Consider the following 14,577-nt stretch of genomic DNA (forward strand, 5'->3'; position numbering starts at 1 on the left):
TAGTGACTGGACTCGGATATTTTTATAGTGTTGCTATATGTAGGAGAAAACAACAGACAAAATGATAACTAACACTTTGCCTTTACTAATGATATTAAACCTTTTAGATGAATTAGATGGAGGAGATACACAAAAGAAACAACTCACAAATCCTCATGTGGAACTCCGTAAGTATGAAATTATATATTGTCTGCTTGGAGACAGGGACCATAATTGAGCAAACTTATTTCAGACTTCTAGCTTCATACTGTATAAATGTCCTGTACTTTTGTTGTTGTTGTTGTTTGTTTCTTTGTTTGAGATGGGGTCTTGCTGGGTAGCCCAGGCTAGTCTTGAATTCATAATGCTCTGCCCGTGCCTCCTGAGTGCACTGCCATACCCAGCACATACTCTGCTTTCTTGACATTAATTCAGTGTTGGGTGGAGGGGGCGAATCCAAGTACCATACATTTGATACATTGTAAGAACCTTTGTCAATGCCACAGGGTACCCCCACCCAGCACAACAACAAAGGAAAAAAAAACAAGTACAAATAAATCAATGGCTCTATCAAAAGTTAAAAAGAAAGGAAAAAATAAGTCTGTGTTGGCAAGTGGCTTATTTAATTTAGTTTGTAAATATACATTATTTAATTTATTTTCCAAATTTTAATTTATAAATTATACTTTTATTTAACTTTTATTTCTTAATGTTTTCTTACTAGGAATTGAGAGCCACAGAGTTTGACAAGCATTAAGAATTGCTGTAGAAGTATCATGATAAAAATACAATAACCAGTGTAAAATTAGAATTAGGTCTTACTTTTGATTAATTTGAAGATATGTAAGAGTGTTCAGATGATTTCTAATCCTTAACAAAATTGTGATAAGCAGGGATTTAGACTTCATATGAAAGATACTACCATGGAGAAACCTAAGTGGTTGTATTTGGTGCTGGGGACTGTGGAAAAATTACTTTCTGATATATTAACCCCCTGCCTTTAAAAAAAAATTTTTCTGTATAGAATTTTCTGATGCTAATGCCAAGTTTTACTGCCGACTGTACTACGCGGGAGAGTTTCACAAGATGCGAGAAGTGATTCTGGGCAGCAGTGAGGAAGATTTCATTCGTTCTCTTTCCCACTCATCACCCTGGCAGGCCCGAGGAGGCAAATCAGGAGCTGCCTTCTATGCAACTGAAGGTAAGTCTTTGCAGTCATTTACTGCATCCTTTTCCTTGAGATGATATATGAATCACTTGAACAGAGGTATTGTGGTATTGTCTTTTGGCAAAGTTTTGCCATTATAGTTATTTAAAAATATACATCTATATTTTTAAAATTAGCCTCAGGCATTGATCAAGTCCTTACTAAACTGTCTGGTTCTGAGTTTTCCAAATGTAAGTAGAAACAGATAACTTCTATAAAACTCATACGGGTACCTCAGGACCAATAAAAGAAGGTAAAAATAGAAATACTTATAGAATTGCATGAACATTTATATATAGCATTCTCTTCTCTATATCCAGTGAAAACAAAATTATTTAAGAAAATATAGCAGGAGATTTGCTGCTTGATAATAACTTCTATAATTCTGGATTGTTAGCAAAGGAGTTTTTGAAATTTACAAACTATCAAATAGTTCTAAAAAGTAAATCATTTAGCAACAAAATTAGATGTGTTACTTTTGAATGTACAGAGTTCTTGTCTATCTAAATCTTCAGGATCCCTTCCAGCATTTCAATTACTTGAGAATTCTTCTCTCATCAAAATTTGTGCTTTGTGACATCAGAAAATATCATTTAAAAACAGAAGTCAAGCAGATGATTTGGGATCTCTGGAACAAATTGTTACAGATAGCAGGATAGATTGTGACTAAACAAATATTAAATTTTGCCTTTTAGATGATAGATTCATTTTGAAGCAAATGCCTCGTCTGGAAGTTCAGTCTTTCCTTGACTTTGCACCACACTACTTCAATTATATTACAAATGCTGTTCAACAAAAGGTAGAAATTGTAGATCTTTTTGTATAATAAGAGTTAATGGGCTTTTTAAAAACATCTTAAAAGTTATTCCTAATAGCAGTTTTCCTGGTGATAAGATACGAGCAGGGCATGATTAGATCTCTGTTATGCTATTGAGGTATGCCAATGAGGAATCAAGTGACCTTGAGCAAGTTGCTTTTAATTGGTATATCTATACCTGAATCTCTATATATGCTTTTAATTGGTATATCAACTTAAAATATTAAGACTGGATGAAATTAGCTGCATATTTAGTAATTTGTAATTTTACTGAGAAAGAAATTTTAAACATGTTGAGAAATGATGAGATGCCTCCCTTAGCTAGAAAGGAATGAAACCAGTGGCTTAGCTTTGCCCACTTGGTTTGTAATGAACCCCTCATCCCCATGAAGTTATAAATAAGTTATGAAGATTTTTTTTTCAGTTACAATTTGTTACATGTTTATTAGACATGTATTACTACTATGTCATAATAAATGCTTTCAATTTGAACACTATGAAGGGTTATCCTTTTGGAGAATTTAAAGATTTAATATTTTTATGAGTATTGTTACTGTATTCCTGAGATTCAAGGGTATAAGTTCCTTTCAAAGTTTTGGCTGGTTATATTAATAGCAAATCCTATTTGGGTAGTATATGGATAATGCACATATTAGTATTAAATTATAAGTAATCCTTTCTGATAAGAATTTACTTTGATCTTTTCTTGATTAGAGGCCTACTGCCTTGGCCAAAATTCTTGGAGTTTATAGAATTGGTTACAAGAACTCTCAGAACAACACTGAGAAGAAGTTAGATCTCCTTGTCATGGAAAATCTTTTCTATGGGAGAAAGATGGCACAGGTAAGGATATTGGACTACATGAAACATTAGCTCTGAGAACTCTTTGTACTTCTGATTCTTGAATATAATGAATCTGACTAACATTTTATAATAAATATTGGTTAATAAGACAGAAATTTTTGGTTAATAGGCCAAATTTAACTTTTGATTTGTTGGAAGAAAGAATAAAGAAAAATTGTTACGGACTTGTTTTAAAATTTGGCAGCCAATATTCTAGAATCACAGTAGAGTAAGAAGGTAGATCTACTTCATCCATCTTAGTTTTAATAATAAATTAGTTGACGTTCAGAGAAATTAAGTACTTTAAAGTCACTTAGCTATTTTTAGATTTCAGGTTTGTCTAGATTATACAACAGTGCTCTTCAAAATGCTGGTCTTGAACTGTTTCCAGCCTGAAGAGATAAAGGGCTTGTACCTGAATGTAACACAGTGCACTGCTTTCTTCACTGAGAACATGTTTGTATGAGAAGAGCATTAGCTGAACTCAACAGTGTGGCTAATGATCTAATTTACATTCTGGCCCTAGCTCCTTAATCTTTAACCATCATGAGCCGGGAACACCTGAGCAGCACTGGTCAGTACAATGTATGCCAGGTCACATGGGTTCTGGTACTCAAGTTCCCTGACATTGCTTTTCCTACCACCAGAGTATTCAGAAAATTTTGCTGCTGCTTCTGTATTTTCATAAGGAATTATATAGTTTTGATATCAAAACTTTTAAGTTTCCTAAAATTTATTTGCGTCTTTTTTAATATATTGCTTTATGATCAGGCAATATATATTTGGAGTTATTGTTAATGTATCTTAAAGATGATTAAATTGACCAGATTATGTCTGAACTATTTCAACAATTGAGAACCTAAGTATTAATTTCATATGATACAATTATATCACCATGTATTTATTTATTTATACAACTGTATCACCATGCATTTAATAACTTAAGTTGTAAAAGTTATGTTTAAATTGTGCAATTACATTTAAAATGGTATAATGGCAGTGACTACAAGAAGTCTTTCTGCCTTTTTAATTATATTAAATTGTCACAACGCACAAATGACAAGGAATTTTCTTTCTGCTAGGTTTTTGATTTGAAGGGTTCTCTTAGGAATCGAAATGTAAAAACTGACACTGGAAAAGAGAGTTGTGATGTGGTCTTGCTGGATGAAAATCTCCTAAAGATGGTTCGAGACAACCCTTTGTATATTCGTTCTCATTCCAAAGCTGTACTGAGAACCTCCATCCACAGCGACTCCCATTTTCTTTCTAGCCACCTCATTATAGATTATTCTTTGCTGGTTGGGCGAGATGATACTAGCAATGAGCTGGTGGTTGGAATTATAGGTAAGTCAGTAGGAGTACCCCACTTAATAGCTCATGATTGAAGCTAGAATTAAATTTTAAAGATTCTGTTGAATCTGGATTAGTAATATCTTACTGAATTATTGAATATTTTCACTTGGAATTTCAAAAATAATGATTTTTCACTCTGGTCCATTCTATTCAGTTTCCTTATTTCCATTTTCATTATCTTTACCAAAAAAATTAAAAAAATTCACATTAAAAGAGAGCTTATGACATTGTTGTAAGGATTGAGCAAATAAATGTGGGGAAAACAATTAGAACAACACTTAGTGTATTGTCAGCACTTAGTAAAAGTTAAGTATCATAGAAATAGTAGTGATGATCATTGCTATTGTTATTTGCTTATGTTTATTAACGTAGCTTTACTGCTCATCTCCCCTGCCTGTTTCCACCCCTAGATTACATCCGAACATTTACATGGGACAAAAAGCTTGAGATGGTTGTTAAATCAACAGGAATCTTAGGAGGACAAGGTGAACAGAATTTTTGTTTTATTTACACTTTAAACTATTCCTGTGTTACTGATTTTTTTTTTAATTCTAAAAGTCATGGTTTTCTCTGATTTTGTCATTTTGAAAATAACCAAATAATAAGTGGACTTCTCTGGCATGTGGCAGTTTATATAAAAAAAATTGATTAAGTCAGTTGCCCAATCAATTATATGCCTATAACAGCTTTTTTTCTTTTGTCTTTCATAATCTTAGGTAAAATGCCAACTGTGGTTTCTCCAGAGTTGTATAGGACTAGGTTTTGTGAAGCAATGGACAAGTATTTCCTGATGGTACCAGATCACTGGACAGGGTTGGATCTGAATTGCTGAAACTAAGCACATATTTTGAAACAAACTGTGAAGAAAAGGGGATAGGAGCAAGAGACCAAAAATTAGCGACATGTTTTTTTTCTTCATCACACTCACCGCTGGATACAAAGACCTTTCAGTTCTCTGGCTGGAGTAAAAACTCCATGGTTTTGCACTTTGGTTTTAGATAACCTGCAAATTGGCTGTCTATAGATTAGGAAGTTGCATGAACATATTCTCACTTAAGCTAAATACTGATCCGTTTCAAAGGGCTATGATTAGAGATGAGTAGATAGGGTGAGAAACTGTGTTGTCATCTTTGCTAGTTTAATTGCTTGAAGAAGAAAACACTATAGATTATGATTAGCCTGGCATCACATTTGACACATTTTTTCACCTAGAAAGCATTTATAGAACTGCAGAGTTGTTTTATGTTTCATATGTAATAATTTAATGTTATATATTATTAGGATTTCTGAAACCTTCAGAAAAAAAAAACTTCATTCCATTAATGAGTTAAACATGTTGACATTTGTTTTACTGGGGAGTGTGCCTCAAATTGGGAATCCTGCCATGATCTGTTATCTCCCAGTTTACCTTGTTTTCAAGTGTGTTTGATGTTTTAAAATTCTGCCTTCTCTGTGAATGCACAGGAAACTACAACCATTAAATTTAAACTTTTGGGAGCATTTAAAAATTTTGTTTAAAACTTTAGTGTAATTAATATGTTAAACTGCACTTACCTGCATTGTACTCATTTTCTAGATTTTCTCCTCATTTTTAAGGAAATGTAATCAGTGAATGAGTGCCATCATTGAATCCATATAGAATTATTAATGAAGGATTTTTTAAATGTAAAAAATAAATTAGTTGCAATCCAAGAAATTGGGTAAGAAGGAAACACTTGATTGTTTTTTTATAGTGGTAAAGAATCTTTTAGCACACCAGCAGTTTAAGTGGTATCTAAAATTAAAGACTCCATCATGGACATTCCCATTTTTCTAATTTTTTTATACATGCTCATTGGTTCTGCTACTGAGAAATACTAAGAGATGGGTCTTATTAGTAGGGAACTTGTTTAAGAGTTAGCAACTTGTTTCTTCTTCAAAAATGACAAACTTTGAGGAAATACTGTAAACCCAGGATACTTCCTCTTGGCTTCTTTCTGTAACAAGGATAATTTGGGAACTTGTAAAGTTTTAAGGATTCCACTGTTTTCAGACTTCCTAAAATAGCATATTAATACTCACAGAGGAAAAACAAAGCTAGGTGTATTCAATTCCAGAGAATATAATATATACATGAAATAGGAACATTCTGGAAAGTTTGCCTTAGAGAATGAAGGAAGTAGTTTGGTATTTGGTGCTTATTAAAAGCATGGTTAATTTTGAATTTGGACGCAAGTTGACCAAGGGCTTATCTGACAATAAGTCCCCTACCCTTTTTAAACTTTTGTATGTGCCTTTTAAAGATACACAAAACACTGATGATTTTAGTTTTGATATCAAAGACTGGTAGAGGAATTGTACAGAGGTGAAAGATGTGTGAAGCATTACTGACTTTTCAATGTGTCCAGAAACAAAAGATTTTGTGTCTGATTTGAAATACTGGGCTGTTTATTTTTTTGTCTCCATTTTTTTTTTTTTTCTGTCAAGATGCTTAGGGCTGTTTATCGTTCATTTCCTGTAGAACTAGAAAGTTGTCTTCCCCTAGCTGTAGTCAGGCTGTTCTTTAGTTTTTTTTTTTTTTGTGCCATGCACATAGCTGGAGTGCGCCATAGTAATAGCTCCTGATGATAATATGGCATGATGATTTTCTTTTCCTTGCTCATTACTAGAAAAGGTTATTTTTTTTAAAGTATTGCTGCGTCTGGTAGTTTTGTGGTTAAACATTCTAAAGCAAGAGCTATTGCATTGCAAGATTGATCTGTCCTTTTAAAATTAATGTCTAGACTTGTATTAATGAAGGGAAATGCACAATTTATTTATTTTGAGTGTCTGCTTCTCTTTAGGCCACAACCATATATACAAGGTGTTACTCAGTTTAAGCGCTGACTGACTGTTTTCTTCTTTTGAGCTCCCTTTTAAGGCCTAGGGAATATTAATGCTGATAAATTAGGAATGAGGAAGAAATCTCATGCTTAGAAATTCTTCCTTAGAATATAATGTGAATCCTGAAAATAACTGATAGTAGCATGAGATAACTATGCCTTGTTGCTTTATGTAAAAATCTTATTTATAAATGTGAAGCTTTTTAATGCCATCAAAACTTATTTAAAAAAATAGAGAAGATTTACCTTTTTCTTATCTTAGCCTAAGGAAAAAAGAGGAGAATGAGCTGTTATAAGCCCTTTTGTAGTCTCTTGAGAGTACTTTTTAGATATTTAAAGTTTCCTACAGAGTGGCATATAAGTTTTTCCTTGATTCAGCAATGGTTTTCTAGCTTTGGCTTTTATTGAGTATTTTCAGTCATACTGCACTAGCTTTTTTGATAGCTTTGTAGCTGTCAGCTTCTTGGCATTTTACCCATAAGCAGTGGGCTTACATGAAACTGCCAAGGAAAATAATCTTATCTGTAGAAAGCTGGCTTAGATTGCCCAGTGAGGAGCTATTATGAATGAGCCTGATGGTGAAACAGATGAGCTTATTCATTCTTCCTGAAGTGTTAACACACTGACTTATGCAGTATTTAAACCATCTAGTTCAATGCCTTTTTTTTGTTTGTTTTGTAACACGGGTGCAGTGTATTATAGAAATGAAAATTACAATCATGAGCAGTTTTATTAATACTGCTATGTTAATTTTGTAAAAAAAAGCCCATACATTTTGTCTTTTGACAGATTGAATTTTAAACTAGAGAAGTAACATTGTAAATAATGATAGCCTCTTTTAATTTAATATGAAAAACTTAACAATATTAAAACTACTTAATGTATTATAATGTATATATTTCTGTACTTTGGGTCCAGCTGTTTTATATGATTGACATGTTATTTAAAAGAGAACTATGTTGACCTTTTAGAAACTTGTACTGTAAATAAAGAGGACTTACAATAAACTGGAATTTACTTACTCTAATTTGATTTGAATTTGCTTAAGGGAATTAACAATAGAAAAGGAATTTTGATGCATAAACCTAGTCCCTGGCCTGCCAGTGTTGCTTTCTGTTCCTTCTGTTTATTCTCTTCCTTTTTGCAGCAGAAGAATTTAAATCTTTCACTTAACCCGCAGTTCATTTTGGCTAATAACAGGCATGGATGGCTGTATTGGTCTTCCCATTCTTCATGTGTTTTTAGCGTTCCTAAAAGGGCACTCAAGGAAGTAAAGTCCTTTTCTATGCAGGATTGGCTGAATTTGTGGGTGAATGTGCTCTCAACTATCAGTTTTTCCTATGTGCTTGGAGGCAGATCTCAAGCTGGATCTAGCTCAGTGTCCAGTTGTGGGTCTGAAGTCATGAGGGCAAAGGTAAGAGTGGCTGGGTAGAGAGGCTGACACTGAGTTTGCCCCAGAAGTGACCAGGTTGTACTGTGCAGGGAGTGTGGAGGTCACAGATTGACAAGGGAGGGTGCCTGTAGCTCAAAGGCCTCTGCTTTTCTCTTATAGGGTGGAAGAAGTAGGGATTGCAGGGAAGAAACAGTGAGTTCTTCAGTCCCCATTAACCTAGAAATCTCTTGTGTTGGAAATTCATTCTTATAAAATTACTGAGTCAATGCTTAAGGAAATTAAGGGTTTTTCTTTTTGTTTTTAATATTTCCTTACTGTGATAAAAAATGTATAACAAAATTGACCATTTTAACCAATTTTAAATTACAATTCAATAGCATTAAGTATATTCATATTGTTATGAAACAGGTCTGCAGAACTTTCTCATCTTGCAGAATGAAATAGCTCTTTTCCCTCCATGCCCAAATCACAGGTAACCACCATTTGATTTGCTTTTATGAATTTGACTACTTAAGATACCTCATATGAATGGAAACATATGGTATTTGTTTTTTTAATGACTGGCTTATTTCACCAACGTTCATGTGATAAGATTCCTTCCTTTTTGTAATTGAATGATACTTCATTGTATGTATATACCATATTTTGTGTATAATCACAGGTTATGTGATTTTCAGTTTTATGTGTCAACTTGACTGGGCTAGTGGATGCTCAGGTAGCTGATAAAACAGCTTTCTGTGTGCATTGAAGGCTTTTCCAGTAGAAATCGGCATTTGAATTAGTAGACCGGATAATGAAGATTCCCCTCACCAATTTGGAAGAGCTAGAATAAAACACAGACGCTGTTGAAAGACAAATATTCTCTCCCTCCCTTCCCCTCAGTCTCTTTCTCTCATCACTCTTTTTCTGGCCCTTGGACATTATTGGGCCTTTGCACACTAGGAGTTACACCAATGGCTGCCCTGGTTTTCATGCCTTCAGACTCAAACTGGGAGTTTCCTGGTTCTATCTTCAGACTTGAACTGTATTATACCAGCTTAGCTGATTCTTCACTTGCAGACAGCAGATTGTGGGACTTCTTGATCTTCATGATCATGTGTCAGTTCTCATAATAAACCTTATATGTCTGTATATCCTATGTAGTGTGCACATATGTGTGCACCTGTGTGTGCATGTGTGGGTGCATGTGCATTTTCAGAGAACCCTAACTGATGTAGATTGTCTCTACCTCTTGAGAACCGTGAATAATGCTGCTATGAACATGGGTGGACAATACTTCTTTAAGACTCTACTTTTAATTCTTTTGGATAAGTATCCATAAGTTAGATTGCCAGATCATATCTAGATCTAGTTTTAGTTTTCTGAGGAGCCTCCATAATGTTTCCATAGTGGTTGTACCATTTTGTAATCCCACCAACAAAGCATAAAAATTTTAATTTCTCTGCATCTTTACCAACACTTACTATTTATATGTGTGTAATTTATGTGTGTGTGTTTTGTAGCCATTCTAATGAATGTGAGGTAATATATCACCCATTTTGATTGGCATGTCTGATGACTTGGGATATTGAACATTTCATATGTTTGATGGTCATTTGCATATCACCTTTGGAGAAATATCAGTACTTTACTCATTTTTAAATCAGATTTTTTTTATTGAATTGTGGTAATTTCTTATACATTTTGGATTTCACCTCTTACCAGATATATGGCTTGCAAATATTTTCTCATATTCTGTAGTTTGTCTTTTTACTCTAAATTATATCCTTTGATGCATAAAGGTTTTTCTTTTTGATGCAGTTCTCTTTGTCTATTTTTGCTTTTGTTATGATTTTGATCTTGTATCCAAAGAAATCTTTGCCAAATCTTGTGCCTTAAAGCTTCCGCCCCCACCCTGTTTTCTTCTAGAAGTTGTATCGTTGTAGATGTTAGGTTTAAGTCTTTAATTAAATTAGTTTTTGTATATGGTGTAAAAAAAAGAGTTCAACTTCATTCTTTTGCATGTGGCTCTCCAGTTTTCCAAGCATCATTTGTTGAAGAGGCTATTCTTTCCCCATTGAGTAGCTTTGACACTTTTTGGAGATGAGATGACCATATGTGCATGGGTTTAATTCTGGGCTCTCTATCCTGTTCTGTTGGTTTATACATCTGTCTTTATGCTAGTATCATAGTGTTTTAAAATCAGAGAATGTGGTATTTCCAACTTTACTCTTCTTTTTCAAAATTGGTTGGGTCTTCAGGATCCTTTGAGATTCCATATGAATTGTAGGATGAATTTTTCTAGTTATACTTAAATACTCTTGGGGTTTTGGTAGGGATTGTGTTGAGTCTGTATATCACTTTGGGCAGTATGAACATCAACAATATTAAGTTTTCATATCTATGAACATGGAATATCTTTCTACTTATTTACATGTTCTTTAATTTCTTTTAGCAATCATTTTTCTTCCGAATTTGGATCCCTTTTATTAGGCTTTTCCTTGCCTAATTGCTCTGGGCAGGACTTCAAGTATTGAGTTGAATAGGAGTGGCCAGAACATTCTTGCCTTGTTCCTGATTTGAGAGGAAAAGTATTCATTAACAACCTTTATTTTGTTGAGTTAATTTCTTTTTATTTCTACATTTTTTTGTTTTGTTTTTCTTTTAACAAGAAAGAGTAGGAATCTTACCAAATGCTTTTTCTGCACTAATTGAGATAATTATGTGGCTTTTGTCCTTCATTCCATTGGTGTGGTTTATTACATTGATTTTTGTATGTTGAGCCATCCTTGTCATCAAACAATGACTCCACTTGACCATAATGTGTAATTCTTTTAATATGCCATTTAATTCTGCTTGCTGTTATTTTATTGAGAATTTTTACATCAATAGTCATGGAGGATATTAGTCTGTAGTAATGTCTTTGTGTAGCTTTGGTATTAGCGTAGTAATTCCCTTGAAGAATGTTCTTGGAAGTGTTCCTCCCTCTTCAAATTTTTGGAAGGTTTTTTAGAGGATTGGTGTTAATTCTTTAAGTGCTTGGTAGAATTCTTTAGTGAAACCGTCTGGTCCTGGGCTTTTCTTTGTTGAGAGGTTTTTAATCACCAATTAAATTTCCTTACTAATGATTGTCTGTTCATATTTTCTGTTCTTTTATTTCAGTCTTGGCAGGTTGTGTGTTTTTAGGAATTTATCTATTTCTTCCAGGTTATCCAGTTTGTTGGCATACAGTTCCTCGTTGTATTCTCTTGTAATCCTTCCCAATTCTTTCTCCCTGGAGGTGCAGAATAATAAATTGAATCTTTAATAAGTCCCTTTTCCAGTACAGCACCTTAATCTTTACCTTCTCACCTTGCAATATCCCCTCCTTACCAGTGAAGAAAGAAGGAAATTTTTATTCAAGAGGAAGTCATATCTATTGATTTGATTTGATTTGTGCAAGATAAAGTAGCCATAAACTCATTTCCAATACCTTACCACTATATAGTTCCTAACCTAGCCACTATCTTAACCCAGTCTGCTGGCACAGCCTAGTTTGCAATAGATGACCTCTGTTCAACTTTCTTTTTGCTTTTTTTGTTTGTGACAGTGTCTTGCTGTGTAGTCAGGCTTATCTAGAACTCGCAATCCTGCTTTGGCCTCCCAAGTGCTGGGATTATAGATTTGTACCACCACACCTGGTTCAACCTTCTTCTTTCATTATACCTAATTCACAGATTTTCTTTACACTTTAATTTGGGGAAAGACAATTAATATGGACTTGCATAACTCAAAGATACTGTGAGCCCCACCCCCCCATATTTTCCTAAATTCACAAAGTCAACTTAGATTCTGTAGCATTTAGTCAAGATTCCACTCTTGTAAAATATGTTGGTGACCTATTATTTTTTCAACAAAACCAAACAGGATGGTGTTCTGGACTCCCCTAACTTATGAAGGCACTGGTTGATTAATGTTATAAAGCCTCCAGGTACAAACTCCAATGGGTATAAACAATTGGTACCTATTTAATCCATAAAATATCTTCACATATTCAAAAACTCATTGCATAAATGTCTTGAGTCATTTTTACCCATTCTTGTTCCAAAAGCAAAGTGCTTTTGGTGTAAAATTTGGGTGAATTTCAGGAGGGGCACTGGGTACTGCTGCCAGTGAATTCCCAATTTTGCTGCCCTTGCCTAACTTTTACATGCCTTTTTCTCAGATACAACCACAGAACATTTTACCTACCTCCTAAAATTCTGGCCACCTTGGAAGCATTGAAGTTAACATTGTCTATATCCCCAGTCCTTGGACTTCCAATTTTGTTTTCTCACTTGTATTGTCATGAAAGTAATGAAGTTGTTGTGCATATTCTAGAACAACCTTTTTGTCCAATAGTGTATTTCTGATATCAGCCCGCATAGGTTGAGAGCATATTTTTCATGATAGTTAGACCCTGTAGCATCATGCATGACTCATGCCTACCCACAGTAGCCTCTGCTGTCTTCCTGATTGGCAAAGCTAGCATCCTTATGCTACCTCCCTCTTCACCTCTGTGTTCCCTATGCTGTGTCAGTTCTCTTACAACTCCATGAAACAATCTCTCTACTTGATGACAGACTACCTATGAATAGGTACTATTAACTACCCCATCATTTTGTACTGTTGAAATACTCTAAACCTGGCTACTCAGTTACTCCTCCCTGGATATGAAAAACTGTGCTACTCTGATTACTTTATGAACATGGATACAATTTATAAACCATGACTATGTGAAATCAGTCCTCTTAGACATGTCCTTGAGCATTCCAGGCTTATTCTGTGATGGCCCTTGTCAATGAAATTCTCAGGAAAAGCTAGTAACTGGCTATGTCATAGTTTCTCTGCATGAAACTTTGAAAATGAACTTGGTCTACCAAAAATCTCAGCTCAACCCCCCAAATTCATAGATGTTATTACAGTTTATTCATCTTACCAAAACAACTACTATTTATACAGACTTCAGATATTTCCCCTGGAGTCTGCCATGTTGTGTTGTTGGCATAGTTTGGAAGTCCCACAGATTTTAACCTCTGCTGGTACTCCTTATGGGCATATAATTACTTCTTTCTTGCAGGCTACTTATTTTTCTATTGAAATTGATTCTGTTCATTGCCTTACTTATATCAAGAAAACTTACATAATATCTCTAGGAAATGATAGGGCTGACGAAGCTTCCTAGTGGGCAGCTGTAAGTGGAGCTCCCATGTATTCTATACCCAGTTGTAACCCAATTCTTATTCCTGACTGATGTTACTATTATCAGACAAAACCTCACAACCTGAAAAAGACAAATGGCTACAAAAGGATGTCAAAGAATTATCAGACAGATTGTAGTTTGGGCCAAGTCAGCTTCCTGAATCTATTTGACTGTTTGGGCTTGCATTCATTTCCCATTAAATGAGTCATAGGCAAAGAAGAATTGATAAGCTAAAAGACAATTTCCTCCCTGGCATCCGTAATATTTCTGACCAAATTATTTCCAAATATATTTCTGTAATTCTCACCATATTTCTGGAAGCCAGCATAACCCAGGGAATCACAAGACCCACATTACCTTTTGGAGTACTCCCAAGTAAACCCTTATAAATTTACGTCCACCTTTGGGCTATTCTTACTGTTTGGTTAGTGCTTCCATATTTAGTGGGTAGACTGAATACCATCTGCACTGATGCTATAACCATACTATAACTGAGGTTATTCCTCATTTTGGCCTTTCTTTATAGATTGACTTGGACCAAGGTAATTGCATTCCAGCAGAAATAGGTATTTGCTTGTAAAGAGTCTGGAATACTCATTAAAGTTTGTACACCTTATCACATCCAATCCTTAGGGTAAGAGGAATGCAAAAATGTAAACATTGTTTTAAAAGAACTAGGAAAAATCAGACCAGGAACTGTACTTAAATTGTTGAAAGCATTACCTCTGGCCCTTATAGATCTGAATACCTCAAATAACAGACATGGGTTGATCCCTTTTGAAATAATTTCAAAATGCCTGTCAGCATTTCTAAACCTTTTGTTTCCTGTATTGAGCAAGCAGGATAGGGACGTGAGTGAACAATTCAAAACTGTAACTAGGTATACCATTCAAGAACTAACATACTTGGACATATCATGTAGAG

General features: G+C 34.5%; 1 protein-coding gene across 9 annotated transcripts in view; it reads left to right on the plus strand.

Annotated features, from left to right (window-relative positions):
- Pikfyve (phosphoinositide kinase, FYVE-type zinc finger containing) overlaps positions 1 to 8,087 on the plus strand; it is an 83,105-nt gene extending 75,018 nt beyond the window's left edge. For all 9 annotated transcript variants that reach the window (XM_074071590.1, XM_074071591.1, XM_074071589.1 and 6 more), the window contains 7 exons: positions 108 to 167; positions 1,004 to 1,180; positions 1,882 to 1,985; positions 2,718 to 2,846; positions 3,929 to 4,190; positions 4,610 to 4,684; positions 4,916 to 8,087. In XM_074071590.1, the coding sequence (XP_073927691.1) occupies positions 108 to 167; positions 1,004 to 1,180; positions 1,882 to 1,985; positions 2,718 to 2,846; positions 3,929 to 4,190; positions 4,610 to 4,684; positions 4,916 to 5,031 (923 nt within the window). In that variant the 3' untranslated portion in view covers positions 5,032 to 8,087. The remainder of the gene's footprint in view (positions 1 to 107; positions 168 to 1,003; positions 1,181 to 1,881; positions 1,986 to 2,717; positions 2,847 to 3,928; positions 4,191 to 4,609; positions 4,685 to 4,915) is intronic.
- Positions 8,088 to 14,577: the final 6,490 nt, after the last annotated feature.

The sequence above is a fragment of the Castor canadensis genome, chromosome 4, assembly GCF_047511655.1.
Source record: "Castor canadensis chromosome 4, mCasCan1.hap1v2, whole genome shotgun sequence".
Taxonomy (NCBI): Eukaryota; Metazoa; Chordata; class Mammalia; order Rodentia; family Castoridae; genus Castor; species Castor canadensis.